Source organism: Sceloporus occidentalis, unplaced genomic scaffold (assembly GCF_023333645.1).
Source record: "Sceloporus occidentalis isolate IW3139 unplaced genomic scaffold, rSceOcc1.0.p SCAF_3, whole genome shotgun sequence".
Classification (NCBI taxonomy): Eukaryota; Metazoa; Chordata; class Lepidosauria; order Squamata; family Phrynosomatidae; genus Sceloporus; species Sceloporus occidentalis.
Window position 1 is genome coordinate 41,506,586 of NW_028316983.1, and position 23,912 is coordinate 41,530,497.

Genomic DNA, 23,912 nt, shown 5'->3' on the forward strand with positions numbered 1-23,912 from the left:
AAGCAAATCTGATGATATTTATAGGCAAAATCTTGCTTCTGGTAAAGGTGCTTGATGGTGAGAACAAAGGTGTTTAATTACTTTCTTTTCACCTGGATGTCCCTGTCTGATTGTCTTAGTGGTCTTAAGCTGCTCGGACAACAGACCTGGGAGGGGGCAAGAGCCTCAGGCAAGGCAAATATTTGCTCTTCCTGGTCCTATGATAATCCCTTTATGCGACTTCCTAGATATGATGATGTGGGTGCCCCTCAGGGGTGTGTGTACATGTCCTCATGCCTTGCTGGCAATGGTGGACAGGCTATTAGAGTTCATCTAGGGGTCATTAAGGGCTATCATTTATACCAAAATTTATATGGAGCAGCATGGGTAACATTCGGGGCTTCAAGCCCCAAGGACACCCCGCGGCGGCGGGGAGGAGGAGAAAGGGGCCGCTTGGCCCCTTTCTCCCTTGCTTCGCTGGGTACAGCCGTCTGAAGGCTGCGCCCAGCGACGCAAAGCGGCGCCGCAAACCAGGAAGGAGCTCCGAAATGGAGCTCCTTCCTGGTCCGCGCAAAGGACACAGTAGGCGCCCTGGCGCGGAGCGAGGAAGTCACGTCCGCGCCGCCCCATATAGAGGCAGCGCGGCTGTGACGTCATGGCAGCGGCCGTCTGGAACAGCCGCTGTCATTTTTTACACGCAGAGCGCGTATTAGGGTTAGGGAGGTGCAGAAGCACCGCACCTCCCTAACCCTAGTACACGCTCCGCGCATACTTTAATGGCGGTGTGTAACCCGCCTACATGCCAAAAAATGAAACTCCCAGGTTGGATTGCATTCAGTGAACTGCTGGGGTACAACAGAGGACAGGTATGAGTAGCACTGTGGCTAATGGCCCAAATGGACTTAAGCTGAAAGATCAGCTCAGAGGTGAAAGTAAACTCTGAAGTTGCACAACACATACAAACATGAGATGTGAGAAGTATAAACCAAAGGTAGCTAGAAATAGGTTTCATCTGCACTGCATAAGTAATGCAGGTTGGCACTGCTTTAACTGCCATGACTCAATGCTATGGAATTCTGGAGTTTGTAGCTTTTTGAAATACTTAGCCTTTTCAGTCAAAGGGCTTTAGTGCCACAACAAAGTACAAACACTGGACTCCATAGCATTGAGCCACAGTAGTTAAAGTGGTGTCAAACTGCATTATTTCTCCAGTGCAGATGCAGCCATAGTAAAACAAGAAATGGAACATATAAACATTGAAATATGTGGGTTAAGCGAGCTAAAGTGGATAGGAATGCGATATCATCCATGTTTATGCTACAACTATGGAGAAAGAAGAAAAAGAAAATGAAAGATGCTGTGCTGATGTCCTGAAGGAAATTAATCACACACAAAACAAGACTTCTTGTTAATCATAGGCGACTGGAATGCAAAAGCTGGAAACAGAGAGAAAATTTGGCCTAGGATCAGGAAATGAAACGGGAGAGTAACTGGTTGAATTTTGCCAGGCCAATAGTTTGTTCATCGCAAACACATAACCACAGGTAATGGCCAATATAGAAATCAAATAGACTAGTACATAGCTGGAAGCAGAAAATGGAGAATCTCCATTTTCCCTGCAAAAACAAGACCAGGAGCAGATTGTGCACATGAACCACTAATATTAAAGTGAGAGAAGAACATTAAGCCAACCACTGTGACAAAATACAACCTGAAGAACATCCCCGTGGAATTTAATGATAATCTAAAAAAAAAAAACAGATTTATGTTATTAAGCCTGATTGACTGTGGGCCAGAAAAACTTGGGACTGAAACCAGGGACATTGTCAAGGAGAAATGCAGCCAAAAAGAAAAAGAAGTCTCAATGAATGACAAATGAAACTCTTCAAGCAATTAAGGACTGACAAGAAACAAGAGATCCTCCTTTTCCAGGACATGTCTTCTGTTTCAACCTTCCGTCCAGCAGGAATTCCAAAATGTCTTCCATTTTGAACATCACTACAAAGCAGCATGGATTTATATTAGTGTTTTGAGCTTTTATTTAGTCATATCCTACATTTGCTGTAAGTGTCCAGGAGGAATTCCAAAATGTCCTCCATTTTGAGCGTCACTTATATTAGTGTTTTGAGCTTTTATTTACTCATGTCCTACATCTGTCTTGAATGTCCAGGAGGAATTCCAAAATGTCCTCCATTTTGAGCGTCACTTATATTAGTGTTTTGAGCTTTTATTTACTCATGTCCTACATCTGTCTTGAATGTCCAGGAGGAATTCCAAAATGTCCTCCATTTTGAGCGTCACTTATATTAGTGTTTTGAGCTTTTATTTACTCATGTCCTACATCTGTCTTGAATGTCCAGGAGGAATTCCAAAATGTTCTCCATTTTGAGCGTCACTTATATTAGTGTTTTGAGCTTTTTGGAGCATCACCAAGAAGCACCATGTATTTATATTTGTGTTTTCAACTTTTCTTTGGTTATGGCCTACATTTGTCTTGAATGTCCAGGGGGGATTTCAAAAAGTCTTCCATTTTGAGCATCGCTAAGAAGCATGAATTTAGTGTTTTCAGCTTTTTATTTTGGTCATGTCCTACATTCGTCTTAAATCAATGTCCAGGAGGGATTCCAAAATGTCCTCCATTTTGAGCATCACTAAGTAGCATCAATTGTTTTGAGCTTTTCTTTGGCCATGTCCTACATTTGTCTTGATTGTCCTACATTCCAACCTGTCCAGGAGAGATTTCAAAAAGCCCTCCATTTTGAGCAGTACTACGAAGCATGAATTGAGTGTTGTGAGCTTTTATTTGATTATGTTCTACATTTTTCTTAACTGTCCAGGAGGGATTTCAAAAAAAGTCCTCCATTTTGAGCAAGACTAAGAAGCATGAATTGAGTGTTTTGAGCTTTTTGTTTTAGTCATGGCCAACGTGTATCTTGACTGTCCAGAAGGAATTTCATTTGAGCAGGACTAAAAAGCGTGAACTGTTTTGAGCTTTATATTTTGGCCGTAGCCTAATCCTCCATTTTGAGCAGGACTAAGAAGCAGGAATAGAGTGTTTTGAGCTTCTTTTACTTTGGTCACGCCCTCCACTTCGAGGCGCCTGCCCTGGGCCCTCCTTTGAGGCTAGGCCTGCTGGTCACCATGGTTACCAACTGCTCCTGAGGGAGTTGCTGAGCCAAAGAGGCCCCGCCCCCCCAAAGGCGGTTTGCGCAGCCGCAGTGGGGGCCGGGCGAGGGCATCACCAACCCTTTCTTTCCCAGTCAGCACTCCCGCGGGCGGGGCCGGGGCCGGCAACGCTGATTGGTGCGCGGCGGTGAGAAGGGGGCGGGACCCGGAAGAGGGGAGGGGGCGTGGCAGGGCGGATGGCTGCGCGCGGAAGGCCGTTGGGGAGGCCTAGCTGCCTTTTAGATGCGGCGCTCAGGCTCCCTACTGGGCTGGCTCTGGCTGTGGGTGCTGCATCTTCCCGGGCAGTTGCCCCCTGGGGCTGGGAAGGAGGTCGACGTCGCCCATTACAGGTGAGGGGCCTCCCTTCATCTGTTTAAACCAGTGATCTCCAAGCCTATGCTCCCCCGGGTCTTTGGACTTCAACTCCCAGAATTCCTGGACTATTGGCCAGCATTGCAGGAATTATGGCAGTTGAAGTCCAAAGTATCTGGAGGAGCAAAGGCTTGGGGATCACTGAGGACGGGAAAATGAAATGAATTGATATAGGATGGGGGACACATGGCTGAATGAAACTACTGTGAAAAGGATCTGGGAGTCCAAGTAGACCATAAGTTGAACATGAGTCAACAGTGCGATGCGGCAGCTAAAAAGGCCAATGCGATTTTAGGCTGCATCAATAGAAGTATAGTGTCTAGATCAAGAGAAGTAATAGTGCCACTGTATTCTGCTCTGGTCAGGCCCCACCTGGAATATTGTGTACAGTTCTGGGCACCACAATTCAAAAAGGATGTGGAGAAACTGGAACGTATCCAAAGGAGGGTGACTAAAATGGTGAAGATCTAGAAGTCATGTCCTATGAGGAGAGACTTAGGGAGCTGGGGATGTTTAGCCTGGAGAAGAGAAGGTTCAGGGGTGTTATGATAGCCCTGTTTAAATACTTGAAGGGATGTCATATTGAGGAAGGAGCTAACTTGTTTTCTGCTGCTCCAGAGACTAGGACCCGGAGCAATGGATGCAAGCTCCAGGAAAAGAGATTCCACTTCAACATTAGGAGGAACTTCCTGACAGAAAGGGCTGTTCGACAGTGGAACAAACTCCCTTGGAGAATGGTGGAGTCTCCCTCCTTGGAAGTCTTTAAACAGAGGCTGGATGGCCATCTGTCATTGGGGATGCTTTGATTGAGAGTTCCTGCATGGCAGATTGGGGTTGGACTGGATGGTCCTTGCGGTCCCTTCCAACTCTACAGTTTTATGATTCTAAGTGTCCAGAGGAAGGCGACCAAAATGGTGGCAGGTCTGGAAGTCATGTCCTATGAGGAGAGACTTAGGGAGCTGCTGCTGAAATAATCCACTTTGATGTCGCTTTAACTTGCCATGGCTTCATGGAATTCTGGAAATTGTAGTTTGTTGTGGCACCTGAGTTACGACATCAGGCCACACTTTCCCTCTGACAGAAGGCTAAATATCCCACAAAATGTGCAAACCCCAGGACTCCATCATACTGAGCCATGGCAGTTAAAGTGGTGTCAAACTGCGTCAGTTCTGCAGTGTAGATGCAGCCTTGGTCTGTTCCTGGGCTTTCTACTCCACCAATTGCACCTGAGGAAGCAGGCTCAAGTGTATGAAAGCTCATAATACCAGCTTCTTTCTTTCAGTTAGTCTCAACAGTGCTAGAAGATCGCTTTGCAGACTGATTTTCCAGACTAACACGGCTATGGCTTTGAATTTGATCCCAGTTGCATTTGTTTAATAATTGGTTTGGCCAGAGTTCAACAGGGGAAGTTTTTGCTTCCTCCCATCTCGCTCTCCCACTGTGGGTAACTTGAACCTGCAAGACATTTGCCCGCCATGAAGCATGTCAAGGAAAGGTGGGAGCAGAAGGAAACATGAGGGTGAAGGTTGAAGATCCTTTCATTGTTTGTTGGCAGGAGCATTCCTTTATCTCCAGCTCAAAGATATAGCCATGGTAGTCTGGAAAATCAGTATGCAAAGGGATCTTGTAGCACCTTTGAGACTAAGTAAAATCCAGAAATCGGTAACATGAGCTTTCGTAGACTTGAGCTTACTTTCAGATGCATCTGAAAGGAAGAAAGTAGGCTTAAGTCTGCTACCAACTTCTCTCTTTCAGTTAGTCTCAGTGGCACAAGATCCCTTTGCCATACCTTTATCTGCAGGTTATTTAATGCACAGATCTCTGCCTGACTGAGGATGAAATTGAAATAAAAAGCCCAGGCATGAGAAGTAGTAATTATACTTTTTCCTCTTGGCTGAATGGCAGAGATAAAAAATGTCAGGGTCTAAGATGGACAGGTGTAAAACGGTGGATTCTTGAGGATTACTTCTCCAGAGGGTCTTGACATATGATTCCCCCTCCTGTTCAAAAATTTTATTAAGCAGTCCACCATGTTGAAAAGGAAAGAACTGCTGCAATATGAATTCTAAGGGGCTCAACAGACAGCCCCTAAGGGGCAGCGCCATGCTGCCCCTTTCCTTGCCGGATCGGGGCCACAGCAACTGAGCGCTGCAGACCCGATCTGGCCTTTCTGCCATGGAAAGGGCACCCTAGCCGCCACCGCAGTGACTTTTCAGGGCTCCTTTGGCACCGCATGTTTAAATGCTGCACCAACGGAGTGCCGTGATGCCCCCCCATCGTACAGTTGGGCACGTGGCATGATGCCAGCATGGGGGTAACCGGCGTACATACGCCATGCCCCCACGCTGTCCCCATGTCAGTGTATAACACTGGTCTGTAGGCTCTAAGTGTCCATTTCAGTGCTACAGTCGGCCCTTCTTATACACGGATTCAAGCATGCCCGGTTTGAAAATGTTCAAAAAAAGGTATAAATTTCAAATATCAAACCTTGATTTTCCATTTTTTATAAGGGACACCATTTTGCTATGTCATTATATTTCATGGGACTTGAGCATACACAGATTTTGTTATACATGGGGATCTTGGAACCAAACCCCAGCGTATAACAAGGGTCCACTGTATAACTGTTGCATAGGGGCTGCCTGAAAATAATTCCAAGTAGTGGCATTGCTGTTTTTTAAAGAATGCATAGTAAAGATTTCAATCAACTAATTTGTTTAGTTCCTAAATGTTTGGCTCCAGTAAATACTGTTGCCCCCAGCTCCTTGATCATATGCCAATTGTTACTGTTGCTGGGGCATTCCAGATTATTGGTACTGAAGAAAATTTTTTTTAAAAAGGCCTTCATATATAGTGGGAGAGGGAGAAAGAAGCCTAATACAGGTTTTTTTCTCTAGATGCCTTGGGGACAGGGTGATGGAATATGAGCTGTAGGCCATGGCCCATGTCCAAAGTTATACATTTTGAAGGATGCTAAGGAACATGTTGTTAATGCTACCCAGTTTCCCCCAAAATAAGACATACCCATAAAATAAGTCGTAGCAGGATTTCTAAACATTTGTGCAATATAAGCCATACCCCGAAAATAAGACATAGTGATAGGCCTGGCGCAGAACGGAAGGGGGTGGGAAGATTGGGGCCAATGGTTCTAAAGAAAATGGAACCACAAGAAATTCAGGATGGAATTCCGGGTTTGGAGAGTTATGACAATGTTTCAGAAGAAGGCGACATACCTGTATTTGAATAAATGTAGATTGTTGTACCATACTTAATAAAAACAAGACATCCCCTGAAAATAAGTCATAGTGTCTTATTGAGGAAAAATAAATATAAGACAGTATCTTATTTTAGGGGAAGCACAGTAGTATGTGAAAAGTTAACAACAGAAACGAACTCTATTTGTTTTATATGAATTGCTTTTCAGCAATGTTTCTGATATATCTTTCCCTCCCTTAGAGAACGAGTCAAGTCGATGTTTTATCATGCTTATGATAACTACCTAGAAAATGCCTTCCCGTATGATGAACTGCGACCACTGACATGTGATGGCCAGGACACTTGGGGAAGGTACTGGGAAGAATGAATGTTCTCTCTCTCTTTTTTTAAAGTGGTTACCCATTTCTTGCAGAACTTTACAATCTGCTGGCAGGCACAGAGTTTGTGGCAGAGATAAAATATTTCTGTCTCTACTCAGATAGCTGAGAGAAAGTAATTCTTTCTGTACAAACCTGTCCATGTTGGCTGTTGATTATCAGAACTATAGTTCAACACAAGAGAATGTAGTCAGCGTAGTCCATGTGAGGAATGTTGTGAATTGCAGTTCAACCACATCTGGAAGGTTACATGATTGCCACCTCAATCAGCATTGTTGCACTGAAAATGCAATAGCTGAATGCAGAAGCTTACAGGATGCTGACAGCATGTGCTAGTGTGACATCAACTTTATTTGTTTATTTTTAAAGGCATTTTAACTCTGCCTTTTTAAGCAGATGTTCAATGAAGCTATTTCTTTCTGTTATGTAGTAAACTTGTAATTTTTTGTTTGTAATTTCTATCCATAGTACTGTAGACTTCTGATAGTTTCATCATCTGTGGCAATTTCCTACCTGCCTAACATTTGTAGGAAAACATTATTTTATGTGGAGGCTCTCAGACCTGGCTCCAAACATATGTCTGATTAGCTTTTTTCCTGACTTGGTGGGAGACAGAGGGGGAAAGGAAGTCCTTTAGTTCAGTGTCAGAGTATACACATCTCCATGTCTTTTTCAATTGATGCCACTTTCTTTAAGAGGCATTGCTTTATTTTTGTCATTTGTTCTTTTTCAGTTTTTCTCTTACACTGATTGATGCACTGGATACCCTACTAGTAAGTAAGATGCATACTTTCAGTATCAGCTTTTTAACCTACATTTCTTATGTGTTGCCTATTTGTCAAGTATGCCCTATGGTTACAGAAAATGATTTCTGTTTTTCAAACTTGCTATTTCAATTTCTCTGTTTGTGAGAGATTAAGTAAAATTGTCGTTCTTGTAGCTTCAACATTATCAGTTTTTGCACAAGCCAGTGTGGTGTAGTGGTTTGAGTGTTGGACTAGGACACTGGGAGACCAGAGTTCAAATCCCTACTCAGCCATGGAAACTAGGTGAATGAACTTGGACAAATTACATTCTCTCAGCCTCAAAGGAAGACAAGGGCAACCCCCTTCTGAACAAGTTTTCCCAAGAAAACTCCATAATATGTTCGCCTTAGAGTAGTCATAAGTCTTAGCCTGAAGACACACAACAGCAACAGACCTGCATGAGAACATTGGAATTAGAACTAGAATCATTTCCTTCATGTTTTGGTACTTTCCACTTCATGACAGGATTGTGCATTTTATGTCAGGTCAAATAGCTTGCAGTTCAAGTGAGGAGTAGATTGCTCCTATGTCCTTTTCCTTCTTTCTTTTTTTAAGATATCTGGGAATAGATCTTTTATCTTTTACATTGTAGATGTTTGCTGTACTATGAACCATCAGCTGTGAATTCAATTTTTTAAAATTTATTTCTAGATTTTAGGTAATATCTCTGAATTCCAGAGAGTTGTCAGTGTGCTGCAGGAGGGCGTGAACTTTGATATTGATGTAAACGCTTCTGTCTTTGAAACAAATATCAGAGGTGAGCCAAACTCTAAAACAGGGATGGAGAAACATGTGGCCCCCCTTCTATCAGGCTTTGCCTAGACAATGATTAGGCACAATGGGAGGTAAAGTCCAACAGCATCTGGAGAGCTACATGTTCCCCATCCCTTCAGATCATTTGTTATAATTTGGTATGGGTGTGTCGATCTGTGATCAAAATTTTCTTTTTGGGGGATATAGCTGCAACCATAATGTATTTTGCTCTTTAGGACATTTCTCTTCTTTTTGAAATGTAGGGACATATAAGGGACAAACCATAACTTTACAGCGGCCAGAGCCATAAACATTAACAAAGCACTCAAAAGGAATATAATAACTTGGGCTCACTGTACAAAGCAAACCAACTTCTCCCAATCAGTTCTAACTGGATATTAAAGAAAACTGTATCCATTTACAAGAAGGAGGGAGTTGCTATTGCCATATAAGCCTGTTTCCTAAGAGATGGATCCTGCATATAAACATACCTCTCTCAGTTCAAAAGGATCTCGCTGTACTACTCTGTTTTCTAAGGCAATCATGTTAGGTATTTTCTGCCAATAGTTAGTCCTACCTGCGGATAAGGATTGTAAAACCACAGTTTTCACCTCATAATTGCCACTGGTTTGTCTAGTTTGATTAAAGGTAGAGTCCTCATGCAATCAGGAGATGGGAGGCTTGAGAGCTAGAACTGCAGCATTAGTGAGTAATAGCCATAAATGATAGGGTGGTTAAAAAAGGAGAAGAACTTAGCATTCTTTTGTGTGAGGGAGATAACATGAAAAACCCTTACTGGTTGTAACTACACAGTGGTTAGAGCTTCTGTACAAATAAAGCTAATGGAATTTCCTTGCTGAGCAGTAAAGTATCTCAATAACTTATGCAAAGATGAAAATCTTGTCTTCATACTTAGCTTTTATGCTCCCTGGAAGCACCTAGCTGGCAGAAATAGGAAGTTGGAATAAGATTAACTTTTGGTCAAATCCAGCAAAGCTGATGTTATGTTCTTGGGATTATGCATGTGCATGTTTTTTGGTTTGTGGATTTTCTGTATTCATCGTTAATCCAGTAGTTCTTGCTTCTCCATCCCAGTGACTTTGAAATATCTTGGGTCACAATTCTCATCAGACCAAGCCAAGATGGCCAATAATCAGGGATGGTGGGGGTTGTAGTCCAAAACACCTGTCGGAAAAGGCTTCTGTTTTAATTGAATATTTAATGGCTTAAATAATCTATTCCTTGCAGTGACTGAGAGAAACATTAAAAATTTATTTTGTGTCCCTGGAGAAAGCTGAATGGAATGACTGGCTCTTCTGTAGCCTTTGAAAAGAAAGTGATTGGTGATGTTTACACACTTGACAATACTACTATGATTCTAAATTAGCACTGTCTGCCTATTTGCAGTGGTTGGTGGCCTCCTGTCTGCGCATTTGTTGTCTAAGAAAGCTGGTGTTGAAGTGGAAGCAGGATGGCCATGCTCTGGTCCCCTCTTGAGAATGGCAGAGGATGTAGCACGAAAACTTTTACCAGGTGAGTGGCCTTAAAGAAACTGAGAACGTATCTCCTCCCTCCTTTTGTGCTCTGACATTTTAGACTATATATTTAGCTTAATTTCTTGGTGTTGTATAAATATTTCCATTCAGTTCACTGGAAGCAGAGAAAGTTTAGGTAATGACTAGAATACTTCTGATTGAAGAAATTACCGTATATACTTGTCTGTAAGTCAAAAAAATTATGCCAAAAAACTGACCCCAGAATCATAGGTTGACTTAGATATGGGTCAATACGGTAATACTGCTCAGAAAGAGGTACCATGTGAGTGTCCCTCCTTTTCAAGAGAAGGAAAGAGCCTGTTGCCTTTGCAAGGCGCACATGTATGTATGCATGTGACCCTCCTTTCTCAAGGAGCAGGAAACAGCCAGTTGCCTTTGCAAGGAGAGTGTATGCATGGGGGGAGTGCCATTTACATCCTTTGTTACATGCCCCAAAGTTGTACCATTGACTTATCCATGGTTCATATCAAAATCCAAAATTTTGGCCCCAAAACATTCCCTCGGCTTATACATGAGGTTGAATTGTACACAAGTATATACAGTAATATGGAAATTAATAAGTAACTTTATCACCCTTTATAAACATGTATACAAAAGAAATTAAAACATTAGTTAAACTCATTGTGGAGGGTAACATCATGGTTCTAGTGTGATCTAGAGGTGAAATTAATGCCATTTTGACAGGGATAAAGACACTGTGCTCAGTGATGTATTTGTCACTTTATACTCATCTGACACTTGAACTGAAACAGAGCACGTAGAGGACTTTACTACAGGGGCAGTATACATCTTCATCTGTTGGAATGCAACTTCCATCAGCTGGAGTCAGTATAGCTGACACTGAAGGATGAGAGGAGCAACAGTCCAACAGAACATGGAATAACACACATTCCATATTCCTCCTTTATTGTGGTGATCCTCTTGGATTGTGGTTACTAAGGGTCAAAGAAGACTGGCTGCTCCAGCCCCAGTCGGCCCCTGATCAGCACAGGACCATGGCAATCAGATGCTGCGGTACCGGAACCAGCCGCTACCACAGCCCTGAATGGGGCATCAGCAAGAAGCACTTTTCAGCACTCCATTTTTGGCCAGTTTCAGGCCACCTTAGGCAGCTACAGAAATGTTTCCAGCTGCTCCGGGGGCATTCATCATCTGCACGCTCCACCCCCAAGTGGTTGGAAGCCACTCTTTCCTGCCTGTCTGTTTCAGGTTTATGACTCCTGTTTTCTGCTACCATTAGGCTGGTGTGTTCATACCAGTCAGTAGACATGGACTGAACAGATGTGTTCTTCACTGTTCAATTTTAGTCTTTTTCTGGAAAGTTTCCAGAAGAACCATAACAAATCTAGAAAATCTGTTGGTTGCTAAAGTCCATTGAATTAGATCTTGCAATATATTGGATATTTTTGTGGATTGTGTAACAATTACATGTGGGTAAGTAGTTTGCTAGTTTTATTACATACAGAGCTATGCACCACAGTGACCAGACAGGTGGTTGTTTGCTAACCCAAATGTCTCAATGTGTTAAATAATGCAAAATCTCCGCAGTAGTTGCATTCAGTTGTTTGCCAAGTATTTAGATTGTGTCGGTTGGTTGCATGATTTCATGTGAAACTGAAAGCAAAAGGTGAAACATACATAAGAATAAAAAACAAGAAAAAGGAGTCCTGTTGCACCTGGTGTAGTGGTTTGAGTACTGGACTATGACTGGAGACCAGGGTTTGATTCCCAGCTCAGCCATGAAACCCACTGGGTAACCATGGGCAAGTCACGCTCTTTCAGCCTCAGGGGAAGGCAATGACATACTCCTCTGAACAAATCTTGCCAAGAAGGCCCCATGATAGGTTCATCTTGGGGTCAGCGTAAGTCGGAAATGACTTGAAGGCATGCAACGACAACAGCATTGTACCTTTAAGTAATCTTTGTGCAGATTATGACTTTCATGCATCTGAAGAAATAAACTGTAAACCATGAAAGCATAGCCTGAAATAAATTATTAGTCTTAAAGGTGCCAGAAGAGTCCTTTTCCTTCCTTTCTTAATAGTGAAGCACACAAACATGGTTCTCTTTGAAAGCTGGTATTTGATAAGAGTTACAGAGGTTGCACAATTGCCTGTTCAATAATCCCTGGGGGAATTCATCATCTAAACTATATTATTATTATCATCATCATCATCATCATTATGCTTTATTTATATAGCACTGTAGATTTCATATTGTCTGCATTAGCTCACTAACCTTATTTCCTGTTTCATCTCATGGGGATCAGCATGGTTCAGTCTCTTTGTGGCTTTTGAGTGTCAGGGACACTGAATCTGGGTAGTTTACATCCTCTCCTGGAATTCTTACCTTAAGACTTCATATTGTATCACAATGATTCCTTCATAGTGCTCAATTTTTATTTCTAGCTCTGTTCTTATTTGGACTGCTTAAAGCCAAAGAATTCTCCAGAATCTTATTAGGAAGCTGGCCATTTTTTTCTCCAAGATTTAAGTAGTAACTGGGAGATTGAATTCAGACTCAGGCTGCATCCACACTGTAGAAATAATCCAGTCTGAGATCACTTTAACTGCCATGGCTCAGTGCTATGGATCCTGGAAATTGTAGTGTGTTGTGGCACCAGAGCTCTCCGACAGAGAAGACTAAATGTCTCAGAAAACAACAGTTCCCAGAATTGCATAGCATTGAGGTATGGCAGTTAAAAATGGTGTCAAACTGATTTTTTTTCTGCAGTGTGGGTGCAGCCTCAGTTGTACTTAAGAGAAAATTGATTGAAATCAACTTGGCTGAAGTTCATCATATTGTGTGTCTTAGCTTTGGAAATACACTGTTTTGGACTATAATTCCCATGATCCCCCAACCAGTATGGCTATTGGCCATACAAGGTTGGAAATTCTAGGCACTATAGTCCAAAAATATTATTTTAAAATACATGCCATTGGGAAGACTAAATGTTTATATTCTCATTTAGTGGTGAAATATAGGACACTTGGGGAGGGCATATACTGCATCCTTTCTAATAATGAGGCAATGAAGCTGGAGTTCTTAAGGAACTGGCAATAAAGGAAGGTATAGAAATAATTTATTGACCATTATAAGTCGTGTCACTGTTGCTCTGGGAAAATGCAAAAGCACCAATTGGCCAAATAATGCAGAAATCATTATGCCATTGTTTATTAGATGCATTTTTATATATTAAAAAGTCAAAATATTTTAAAAGCATTAAAACACACCAAGTTTAAAATAATTTCAAAATGCATATCTATGATATTCAGCTCTAATAAGGCCAAGAAGGTGCTTGTTTTAAGCCTTTATCGCAATGTCCTGCAGTTTTTAAGAACTTCTAGCAGGAAACATCCTTACATATTTTTGTTGGATGAAGGCTGAAATTCTCAGGATGTCCTTTTTGATGTCAGAAAACAGATTGGACTGTTGTGTGCCAAATCTGTGAATGTGTGGAATACACACCTCCTTAATAGCAGCTAATATATATTGAATAAGGCTTTATGTTTTAATTTTAAACCATTAATAGTACAACATCCATAATTCTTCCATAGGATGCAGAGCTGCCTTTGATAATATCTTTTCCAGCCCTAAGGTCCTGTGTACTGGGGTTTGCAACTTAATGTGTGGGGACTAATTTTTTTAATGTCTGGGCCATTTTCTGCTCTCCATGGGCCACGCAGGCTACTATAAAACCTCTCCCAAAAATTGGTGGGTGGGGAACAAATGCAGATGTGGCCAGAGAAACACTTTCAATTTTTAAAAGCTGACCTTTTGGTGTTGATCTGTGTGGAAGGTGGGTTAAGTAGGCAACCTATTTAAAAAAGAACTGTTATACTAAAAAAGAGTATAATCTGGGGGTATCTGGCATCACAAAAACAGTCTTAGGCGCTACATACTGCCAAAAAAACCCACATTTTGTTCACTCCTAATATATGCCTTTCTTTTGAAGCCTTCCAGACACCAACTGGAATGCCATATGGGACAGTGAACTTACTACATGGAGTAAACCCTGGAGAGACACCAATTACTTGTACTGCTGGTGTCGGTACATTTATACTGGAATTTGCTACATTAAGTCATCTCACAAGTGACCCAATATTTGAACATGTTGCCAGAAAAGCTCTTAAGACCCTTTGGAAAAACCGGTCAGATATTGGCTTGGTGAGTAGAAAAATTCCTATCACACTTGTTGCTGCCATCGAATCAACTCTGACTTATGGCAACCCCATAAATGAAAATCACCCTATCATCAATAGCCCTATTCAGTTCTTACAGACTCAGAGCTGTGGCTTCCTTGATTAAGGCCAAAAAGACACTGCAGAATTAATCTGGTTTGAGACCGCTTTAACTGCTCTGGCTCAGTGCTAGGGAATCATGAGAATTGTATTTTACTGTGACACCACAGCTCTCTGACAGACAAGGCTAAATGTCTCATGAAACTACAGTTCCCAGAATTCCCTAGCACTGAGTTAAAGTTGCCTCAAACTGGACTATTTCTGCAATGTGTTTTGGACCTAAGTCTATCCATCTGTAATGGGGTCTTCCTCTTTTCCTACTGAAATCCTAACTTTGGTATTAAATGATATATCTTTACACTTCAGAATCTTTTCCAGTTCTTTTATAGCTGCCCTTCCATGTCATAATCTTTTTCTAACTTCTTGACTGCAATCTCCATTCTAATGCCAGCCAAGGTATGGAAAATCTTTCACTGTTTCAGTGCCTTCATCTATTTTAAAGTTATGTAAATGTAACCTTACATACTTTAAAGTGATATAATTCATCTGGGATCATTATCTGTGGTTTGTTTTTATAAAGTTCAGTGATAAAACTGCCTTTACACTTTCTTTTTTGACTTTCTTCAGTACTGTATATACTCATGTATAAGTCTAGAAATTTAGGTTAAAAAATTGACTCAAAAAACCTGAGTCGACTTATCCATGGGTCAATATAAGTACTGTACTTTAAATCATATATACACTTGTTCCTTCATATTCACTAGGGTTAGTGGCACAAGACCCCCGTGAATATGGGGAAACCGCAAATAGCAAAAACACCAAGAGATCACCTCTCTGGGAATCTCTAGGTCCTCCAGTGCAACTCTGTTGTGAACATCCGACAGACACTGACCATAAAACTGCACTGGAGGAGCTACAGATACCTAGTGGAGTGTTCTCTCTAGGAATCTCTAGGTCTTTCAGTGCAACTTTTCATTAAAATTGACCATATAATTGCACCGGAGGACCTAGATATTCCTAGGGAGAACACATTAATCAAATCCACACATATCAAAGCTGCAAATATGGAGGGATGAGCGTATACATTAAACCATTCCCTGATGAAAGACAAAAGTTTAATATGCCCTGGAAGTACTGATACCTTTCTACTCTTTCCTCCATCCAGCCTTTAGTATGAGCACAAGTAATTATGACTGCTGGAATTTTGTAAGTTTGTTGGCATTGTTTTCCTTTGCTTTATCATTTACATCCTTCATTACATGCCTCTAAGTTTTACCCCCAACTTATCTATGGGTCATATCAAAATCCATAAAGTATGGTGTCATCTGCATATCTTAAGTTGTTAATGTTCCTTCCTCCAATTTTCATGCCTCCTTCCTCTAGTTCTGCTTTAAATATGATATGTTGAGCATTCAAGTTAAACAGATAGGACGATAAGATGCAACTTTGCCTGTCCCCTTGCCAATTGGAAACTATTCTGTTTCTCCATAGTGTGACCTGATTATACGTTACGCACCAGGATAATCAAATGTTGAGACACACCCATTTCCATAGTTTTTCATGTTCTACACAATCGAAGGCTTTGCTATAATCTGATAATTCTTCAGAAATTCTTTGGTATGCTCCATTATCCAACATATATTTGCAGTATAAGTCCTTATGCCTTTTCTGAAACCAGCTTGGACATCTAGCATTTCTTGCTTCATGTATGGCAGAAGTCTTTGTAGAATTTTCAGCATCACTTTGATTGCATGGGAAATTAATGCACTGGTCCTGTGATTACTACAAATCTCTGGTGTCCCCTTTCTTGGGGACTGGTATATATATTGAGCATTTTCAATATGTGGGCCATTCTTTTATTTTTCTTATTTGTTGACATATTTTAGTTTGAATGTGAGTGGATTCTTTCTCTGTAGCTAGAAGCTGCTCTGTTGTATGCCTTCTGTTCCTGGTGATTTATTTCTCCCAAGTGCCCTAAGTGTAGCTTCCATTTCACTTTCTAAAATTGTAGGTTCCTCTTCAAATGGTTCTTCTCTGAATGAATCTGTCATTCTTTCGTCTCTTATATTCTTCTTCTGTGTATTGTTTCCATCAATTCCTCAGTTGGTGGTAGAGCAACACCACTCTTGGTTTAAATTTCCCTTTGATTTCTCGGATCTTGTGGTAGAGGACTCTTGCTCTTCATTTTCTCCTTCTATATCTCTGAATTAGTTATTATGTAATTCTCTTTGTCCCTGCACACAAGTTGATGAACAGTTGTATTCAGGGTTCTATCTTTTTGCATTCTTCCCTGACAGTGTTCCCGGAAATACATTCTATTTCTTGTTTCACTATGTCTAGTTTCCCGATTAATGCTTTTCTCATGCTTCTCTTATTTTCCATATTCCTGTAATATGTGTTGTACAGCTTCAGACTTTCCTTTCACCTCTGAATGTCAACAGCTGAATGTCTTTTCAGCTAGAATGCAGTTGCATCATTAACCTTAGTGCTAAGTCATAGTTATTGTCTACTATGCTCCAGTAGCGTATTGAGCTCACACTTTTGGTTCTCATTTTATAATGCAGTCTGTATTGAAAACTGTACCTAAGAATACTGTTAAAATGTATTTATTTTGTTTTTAACGTTTCTGATCCTTCTTTCATTCCAGGAGATACCTGGACAGTGTAGAATACTAAAAATACAATATGAAAAACAAAACACTTCCTTCATATAATTTAGCTGGGAGGTAACAACACCATAAAATTGCAGACAGAGGTGATAAAAACCAACATAAAATGCCTGAATAGGCAGATAGTCTTTGTGTTGAGGAACCATTAATTTTCTGCATTAAGTATAACTGGTCCTGTGCTGGCAAAAACATTTCTGGTTTTTAGTCAAGATACAACCCTTGATGGCATGTATGGCACAAAATTTGCACTAGAAGTGTAAGAGAGGTAGTTTATTTTATTTTATTGTGGCTATGAGTTACTCCCCACACACACACACACACACACTACTTATATAAATAAGTTTGTGCTGGGTGATATAGAAATGCACAGTTATACAAATACTAGTTACAAATTGTGCCATGAAAACATGGACTTTCTTTTCTTTTTCAGGTGGGCAATCATGTTGATGTAGTAACTGCCAAATGGGTAGCCCAAGATGCTGGGATTGGAGCAGGCGTGGATTCTTATTTTGAATATCTTGTTAAAGGAGCCATCCTTTTGCAAGATGAAGAACTCATGTCCATGTTCTTAGGTAAGAAGCACGTATGGTTTACTAGATTCCTACTCAAGAACCTTCTTCAGTATGTTGTCAATGGATATAGGATAAGAACCTACTTGTAGGGCTGCTGTTAAAAACAAAACCTCTGGATCAGGATGAGAGCTGCTTCTTCACTCCCCCATGATTATTTAGCCTTCAGATGGCCATAACTAGAAAAGGAGATTTGATTTGCTCTCCTGAGCTGCTTATTCTTATGTTACTTCCTGTTTCTCATTAACTTTAAATTCACAATCATATAGGCATTTTGAAGAACTGATGACAACACACTTGCACAGAGGCTGGGTTAACCTGTCTGCCCTAGCCTCTGGCAAGAAATCATGGATCTGGTTTAGCTTAGAAACATTTCTGTGAGACAAGTAGCCATTTCATTCAGTGCAGTCTGATCTTATTTACTTGCTCATCACGTTTAAGGGGACTCTGGGGCTGAACAGACCATCCCTAAGGGGCGGCCTGCAGCCGCCTCTTTCATTGTCGGATCGACATTTCCATGGCTCCTTTTTGCGCCGCAGAAAGGGCACCCTAGCCGCAGCTTTTGACAGTTGTTCAGCACAGTGCATGTAAGCCAAAGACGCGGTGTGACTCTGCCCGCCGTCTGGTCAGGTGGGCAGCATGGGAGTGGTGTATGGGTGGCCAGCGTGTGGACACCATACCCCTACTCCACCCCAAGGCCAGCTCTTTATGCCAGTCTGTTGAGGCCCGCAGTGAGCTTTTCTATCTGTGTAGCAAATTTCATACCTTTAAAGAAAGTCATTTTCATGTTGCCATTCTTATGATATGTTCAAGTATAAAAAGTGAATTGGCTGATACATTTCCCAAAGGGTGACCTCTTGCAGTATTGGTAGCAAGAAGACATACAATTTTGCTCTGAAATTTTACATTTCTTATCTGATCTTTATTACTGGCTTTGACTTGTCCTTTCTACAGACTATAACAGAGCTATAAAGAACTATACAAAATTTGATGATTGGTACCTCTGGGTCCAAATGTACAAAGGGACTGTCTCAATGCCAGTTTTTCAGTCCCTTGAAGCCTACTGGCCTGGATTACAGGTAAGGGCTTCTCTTGAACAATCATATTTCAATTGCCTTTCAATTCTAGTTCAGTTAGTTCTGTAAAAACTGAAAGTAGACACTACGCAAAGTAGAATCTGGAGCCAATATTCAGCCTGTATAAATGGAAATTCAAGGAAGCCAATCTCACCATTGACTGTGTGAACCACCATTCCTATTGAGCATCTGGGGAAATTATTCCAGTATTGAAATTAAAGGAGGGATTTCTTAAGCAGAGTAGTTATTGAAATCAGAAGGCTAAAGTCTTCTAGAGCCATCCTACCCTGTAATTATTATTTATAGCTTATAGTTTTCATGTCAACTTAGAAGAAAAAAGGTGATGTTAAGTCTGGTGGTCAGTTCCTTATTATCTCATTGGTTCGTTTGCCCCATCCCACAGAGCCTCATTGGAGACATAGATAGTGCAATGCGAACATTCCTCAATTATTACACTGTTTGGAAGCAGTTTGGTGGGCTGCCTGAGTTCTACAATATTCCTCAGGGCTATACAGTGGAAAAGCGTGAAGGATACCCACTGAGACCTGGTAAGTATGTACAAGACCATATTTGTACAGGCATATGTCACTTAATAAAGCCTCTGAACAAGAAGCTCCTTTTTACAGGCTGAGTCTCGCTTATCCGAAATGCTTGTGACCAGAAAAGTTTGGGCGTTTGGATTTTTTTGGATTTTGGAATATTTGCATATACATAATACCTTGGAGATGGGATCCAAGCTTAAACACAAAATTAATTTGCTTCATATGTTCATTTATGAATCATTCATCTTGTACACATAGCCTGTGTCCAATAGACAATATTTTAAATAATTTTTGTCTTAAAACAAAGTTTGCGTTCATTGAACCATCAGAAAGCAAATGTTTCTAGTTCAGCTGTTCATGTGTACAATTTTGGATTTTGCAGTATTTTGGATTTTGGAATTCCAGACAAGGGAGACTCAACCTGTACAAAGTCTTTTTATGCCTCCCCAGCCTGCCCTTCTCTTCCTTGTTCTCTGTCTAGCTTGAAGGATTTTTAGCAGCATCAGAAATGGGTGGATGGTGAAGGAGGGCAGGAGGAACAGATTTTTGATACTCTGTTACAGCAGTGGCTTGCAGCAAATACAGCGTGCCCACATTATAGGCGGGCGCTCCAAATGCGGCTTCTAGTATATGCTGGAAGCCGCACTGGAAGAACTCCTCTCGCACCATGGAAGAAGTAATGTGGTGTGTGCCCCATGGCGTGCCACGTACATGAGCCCCATTATAGTGCACCTGCGTCATACACGGCTTTCAGCATATGCTGAAAGCCACACGGGGAAGAAGGGATGCCGCGTCCCATAGGGACTAATAAGGTGTTCACCCATGGTGCGTGCATGCCACCACGTGCACAAGCCCCATTCATTTAAATGGGGCTCGAGCATATGCGGAATTTGCTTTACACGGGGGAGTCCGGAATGGATCACCCGCCTAAAGCAAGGGCGCACTGTACTTCTAATGGGGCTCAAGCATACATGGTTTTTCCCTTATGCGGGAGGGGGGAGTCTGGAACGGATCCCCACATAAGGGAAGGGCGCACTGTAATACAATAAAGATAAACTTGAAAAAGAGCAGGATTCTAGCCAACCTGACTGTAGTCATATATTCCTGCCTACAACAGATAAGGCAAACAGCAGCTGCCTCCAGAAACCCTTACCGAGCATGCGTAAATAGCAAAGCAGATAGAAAAGGGGAAAGTAAATAAGCCTGTCTCTCCAATTTCACCCAGCATGTTAAAGAAGCATAGATCTGATGGTTCAATATACACAAACTTTGTTTCATGCGAAAAATTATAGAAATGATGAGGAAAGTAAGGCTAATGAAATAATAAAAAAGTCATCCTTGGAAACTAATCCTATTACAGTCAGCCCTTTATCAGTGGGGTTTCAGTTCATGACATACACATACCCCAGAAGATAACAAAAAACATAGGACCTCAAGTTCCATCAGGGTCAGTGAATGCCAACACACGCCACCATTGATAGCAATTGGGCAAGGGACATTTGTGGATTCTCCATTCTGACTAGCCCACCAATATGGAGGGCCGACTGTATTTCTATGTCATTTTCATCTCTGGAACCAAATTTTCTGTTATAGATGTAAAGCCCAGGAACACATCTACTTTGTTAACTGAGGTATAACTGTAATAAGTTTCTCACTTTCTGTATGTAAGATGTAAATAAATAAATAGTATTGATGGCTTCCTTCTGGGAGTTCCCCATATTACCTTATGGATTGGCTTGGTTGTAGACATTAGGCAGGCAAACTCCAGAGATCCAAGGACTATTGTTACAGCTCCAACAGCCTCTGAGGGCCACACCACCTCTCCACATGAAACGAGTAGTGATAAGAAAGTCACTTCCAGTTTGCAAATTTAAAAAATGTGAAAGAGGACTTTCTGCTAAAACAAAACCCCTTTGACACTACTAGCAGTGATTCTATTTTAACTTCCATAGCTGCATCCTATGGAATCCTGAGGTTTGTAATTCAGTGAGGTGCTAGAGCTCTCTGGCTGAGAATTTTAAATGCCCCTCTAGACTGCAAATCCCAGGAATCCACTGGATGGAATTATGGTGGTTAAAGTGAAATCATAGTACTGTAATAAAGTGTAGTTTGAAAGGGCTCTAGATATTTAATGCTCTCAGAGTTTTGGCAGAGGAGTCAAGAAAATCTGAGGTCACAAAAACATCCTTGGAGGTCACAAAAACAGCTGGAAGAGCTGCATAAATCCTTTCTTTGCTGTAAATCAATCCAAATTTCAAAAGCTTCTATTTCAAATTTCTTCAAAACTCCTTGCTAACTGGAGTGACTGAGTGAGTGAATGCAGGGTGAGGAAAGCCCAAATAGCCGAGCTGATGAATAGGTCTAGAATGGGTGTTATATTTTAATTATATGAAAAAAAGACCAGCTGCATTTTACATAGAATGTGATGCATTCTAAACTTAAGAGTGGTATGTTAAAAGATTCCATGTACAGCAGCAGGAGACATTTCCTTTATAATTTCCTTTATTCAGAATTTTAGAAGACTGACCAGGTGTACTGTATATATTGCATCCCTGCCTATGCAAAAAGGTGGTTAAGTGTATTTTTTTCTCTGTTTTGGATTTTGCAGAACTAATAGAGAGTGCTATGTATCTCTATCGAGCTACACGGGATCCCACCCTTTTGGAGCTGGGCAGAGATGTTGTAGAGGCAATAGAAAAAATCTGCAAGGTTGAGTGCGGCTTTGCAACAGTTAAGTGTTTCTTTTGAACCTTCTAGTAGCGGATTGGCTCTCTCAAGCTTTCTTTACCAGCAGCATAAACAAACAAACAAATAAAGAAACCAAAACTCTTTGCTGTCTGAGGCAAAGAACAAAATGGCACCTCCATCTGTGCTTAGGAGTCTCCCAAGATCAAGTCAGGACATGTTGTATTACCCACATAGCTCTGTCTTCTAATAGAGGAGAATAGATGGGTTGCTTAAGAGGAATAGCCAGGTAACTGTTTTTGCAGTCCCCTCCCCACCCCTAGCATCCACTACCTGTGATGGCTACTTCTTTCTACTTAATGTTAGGGCCAGTCCTGCCCAGTATCTGTTCAGTCATCTTTCTGTAGCACAAATACATCATTGATTCTTAGTCGTAATTCTGAACCAGCAGAATTGAAGCAGAGTCAGTCCCCTAATTCTTGTTTCTTGTGTGTTCTTCCAGTGCAACAGATAGCTTACTTCTGAAATAGTTAAATGTTGAGTTCTGACATGCAGTGTAACTACTTCTTCCCTCCCTTTAGATCAAAGACCTGAGAGATCACAGACTAGATAATCGCATGGAATCCTTCTTCCTGGCTGAAACAGTGAAATACCTATATCTGCTGTTTGACCCTGACAACTTCATTCATAACAACGGCTCGTCTTTTGACGTCACACTGACACCGTATGGGGAGTGTATTCTTGATGCTGGTGGATACGTTTTCAATACTGAAGCCCACCCGATAGACCCTGCTGCCCTGCACTGTTGCAGGAAACAAAAGGAAGAGCAGTGGGAAGTGGAGGATTTAATGCGGGAGTTCTATTCTCTCAAAAGAAGCAAGAAGTTCTCTTTTGCAAGAACCTCTGATCAAAGGGAAGAGGGCAGGCAAAAGGATTCTGCAGATACTTCCTCAGAAAACTGCAAGGGACAAATAAAACAGAAAGAAAAAAGAAGAACAATACTAAGCTGTCCCAGTCAACCCTTCAACTCAAAACTGGCTGTTCTGGGTCAGGTTTTCCTGGACAATACATGATTCCTCTGCTCTGATCCAGAGTTGCTGAATTAATAAATATCTATTTTATTTGCACCTTTATGCTGCTGTTTCCTTGATAAATAGGAGATACTATTCTTCAGAGCAAGGTAGTTTTTGTTTTGAGGAACATCCACAGTGGAAAGCAGAAGTGTTTTGTCAATGAAAGATCAGCTACTGTCTGACACTTCTGTATTGTTTTCAGATTCTACCAGTCCCCTTCACACCTCCGTTTTTTACTCCTCCCCCCTTTTCAGAGAGTGTGTTTGCTGTTGAACTAAAGTTGAGCCAAAGAAAAGTACTGTAATCTGATATTAATAACCATGTTGGCCTCATGCAATGAAAAATTTAGAGCCTCTTATTATTAGACTGCTATTAATATTGCAAGAAAGCTTTTGAATTATTCTTTGGGTAAAGATGTTTAGAACAAAGATGAGGGGGAAATGTTACATGTCCATGTTGTGGGTGCCTAGATGAAATTCTGTCAGCTAGATGAGACCAAAACCAGTAATGGGCAGCCTGAATAGCTGATTTGGAAGCCATAGGCTGTTACAATAGTTCTCTAGTTAACAAGGGTATTGGAGGGAGACAGTAAAGTTAACATAAATGAGTTGCTGGATTAGATTCAGGCAGGCTATTTTGTCAACAGGAGGGCTCTGCCCATTCAGAGGAAGCACCAAGCTAGAGGAAGGTAATGCAGAGATGACCTGTGCAGATCCCTTGAAGGAGCATCCAGCCCTTCAGGGCTACTTTTCTGGAGGATGCATGAGCAAGACATTCATGTTTGCCTCCCTACCTTTCCTCCACTGCAAGTGGTGCTCTGTTAAGTGTTTGAAT

At 41.3% G+C, this 23,912-nt stretch overlaps 1 protein-coding gene across 3 annotated transcripts; it reads left to right on the top strand.

Moving 5' to 3' along the window:
- The first annotated feature begins 1,873 nt into the window (after positions 1 to 1,873).
- Positions 1,874 to 23,132, top strand: LOC149315797 (ER degradation-enhancing alpha-mannosidase-like protein 2). 3 transcript variants are annotated; one of them, XM_089514110.1, is made up of 11 exons: positions 1,874 to 2,042; positions 6,973 to 7,083; positions 7,843 to 7,882; positions 8,567 to 8,672; positions 10,076 to 10,201; positions 14,180 to 14,391; positions 17,564 to 17,705; positions 18,657 to 18,781; positions 19,182 to 19,326; positions 21,929 to 22,050; positions 22,587 to 23,132. In XM_089514110.1, the coding sequence occupies exons 2-11, from the start codon at positions 6,989 to 6,991 to the stop codon at positions 23,076 to 23,078; spliced, it is 1,605 nt and encodes a 534-aa protein (XP_089370236.1). In that variant the 5' UTR covers positions 1,874 to 2,042; positions 6,973 to 6,988; the 3' UTR covers positions 23,079 to 23,132. The 3 variants fall into 3 exon arrangements, with proteins under 3 accessions (XP_089370236.1, XP_089370237.1, XP_089370235.1); XM_089514111.1 differs by lacking the exon at positions 1,874 to 2,042 and adding an exon at positions 3,272 to 3,292; XM_089514109.1 differs by lacking the exon at positions 1,874 to 2,042 and adding an exon at positions 3,326 to 3,494.
- The last annotated feature ends 780 nt before the right edge of the window (positions 23,133 to 23,912 follow it).

Excerpts from the sequence above, each read along its gene's own strand:
- LOC149315797 (XM_089514109.1), top strand. The coding sequence starts at position 3,388 with ATGCGGCGCTCAGGCTCCCTACTGGGCTGGCTCTGGCTGTGGGTGCTG. Across the intron at positions 8,673-10,075 it reads CTTTGAAACAAATATCAGAG|TGGTTGGTGGCCTCCTGTCT; the intron begins GTGAGCCAAACT and ends GCCTATTTGCAG. Across the intron at positions 19,327-21,928 it reads AGGATACCCACTGAGACCTG|AACTAATAGAGAGTGCTATG; the intron begins GTAAGTATGTAC and ends TGGATTTTGCAG.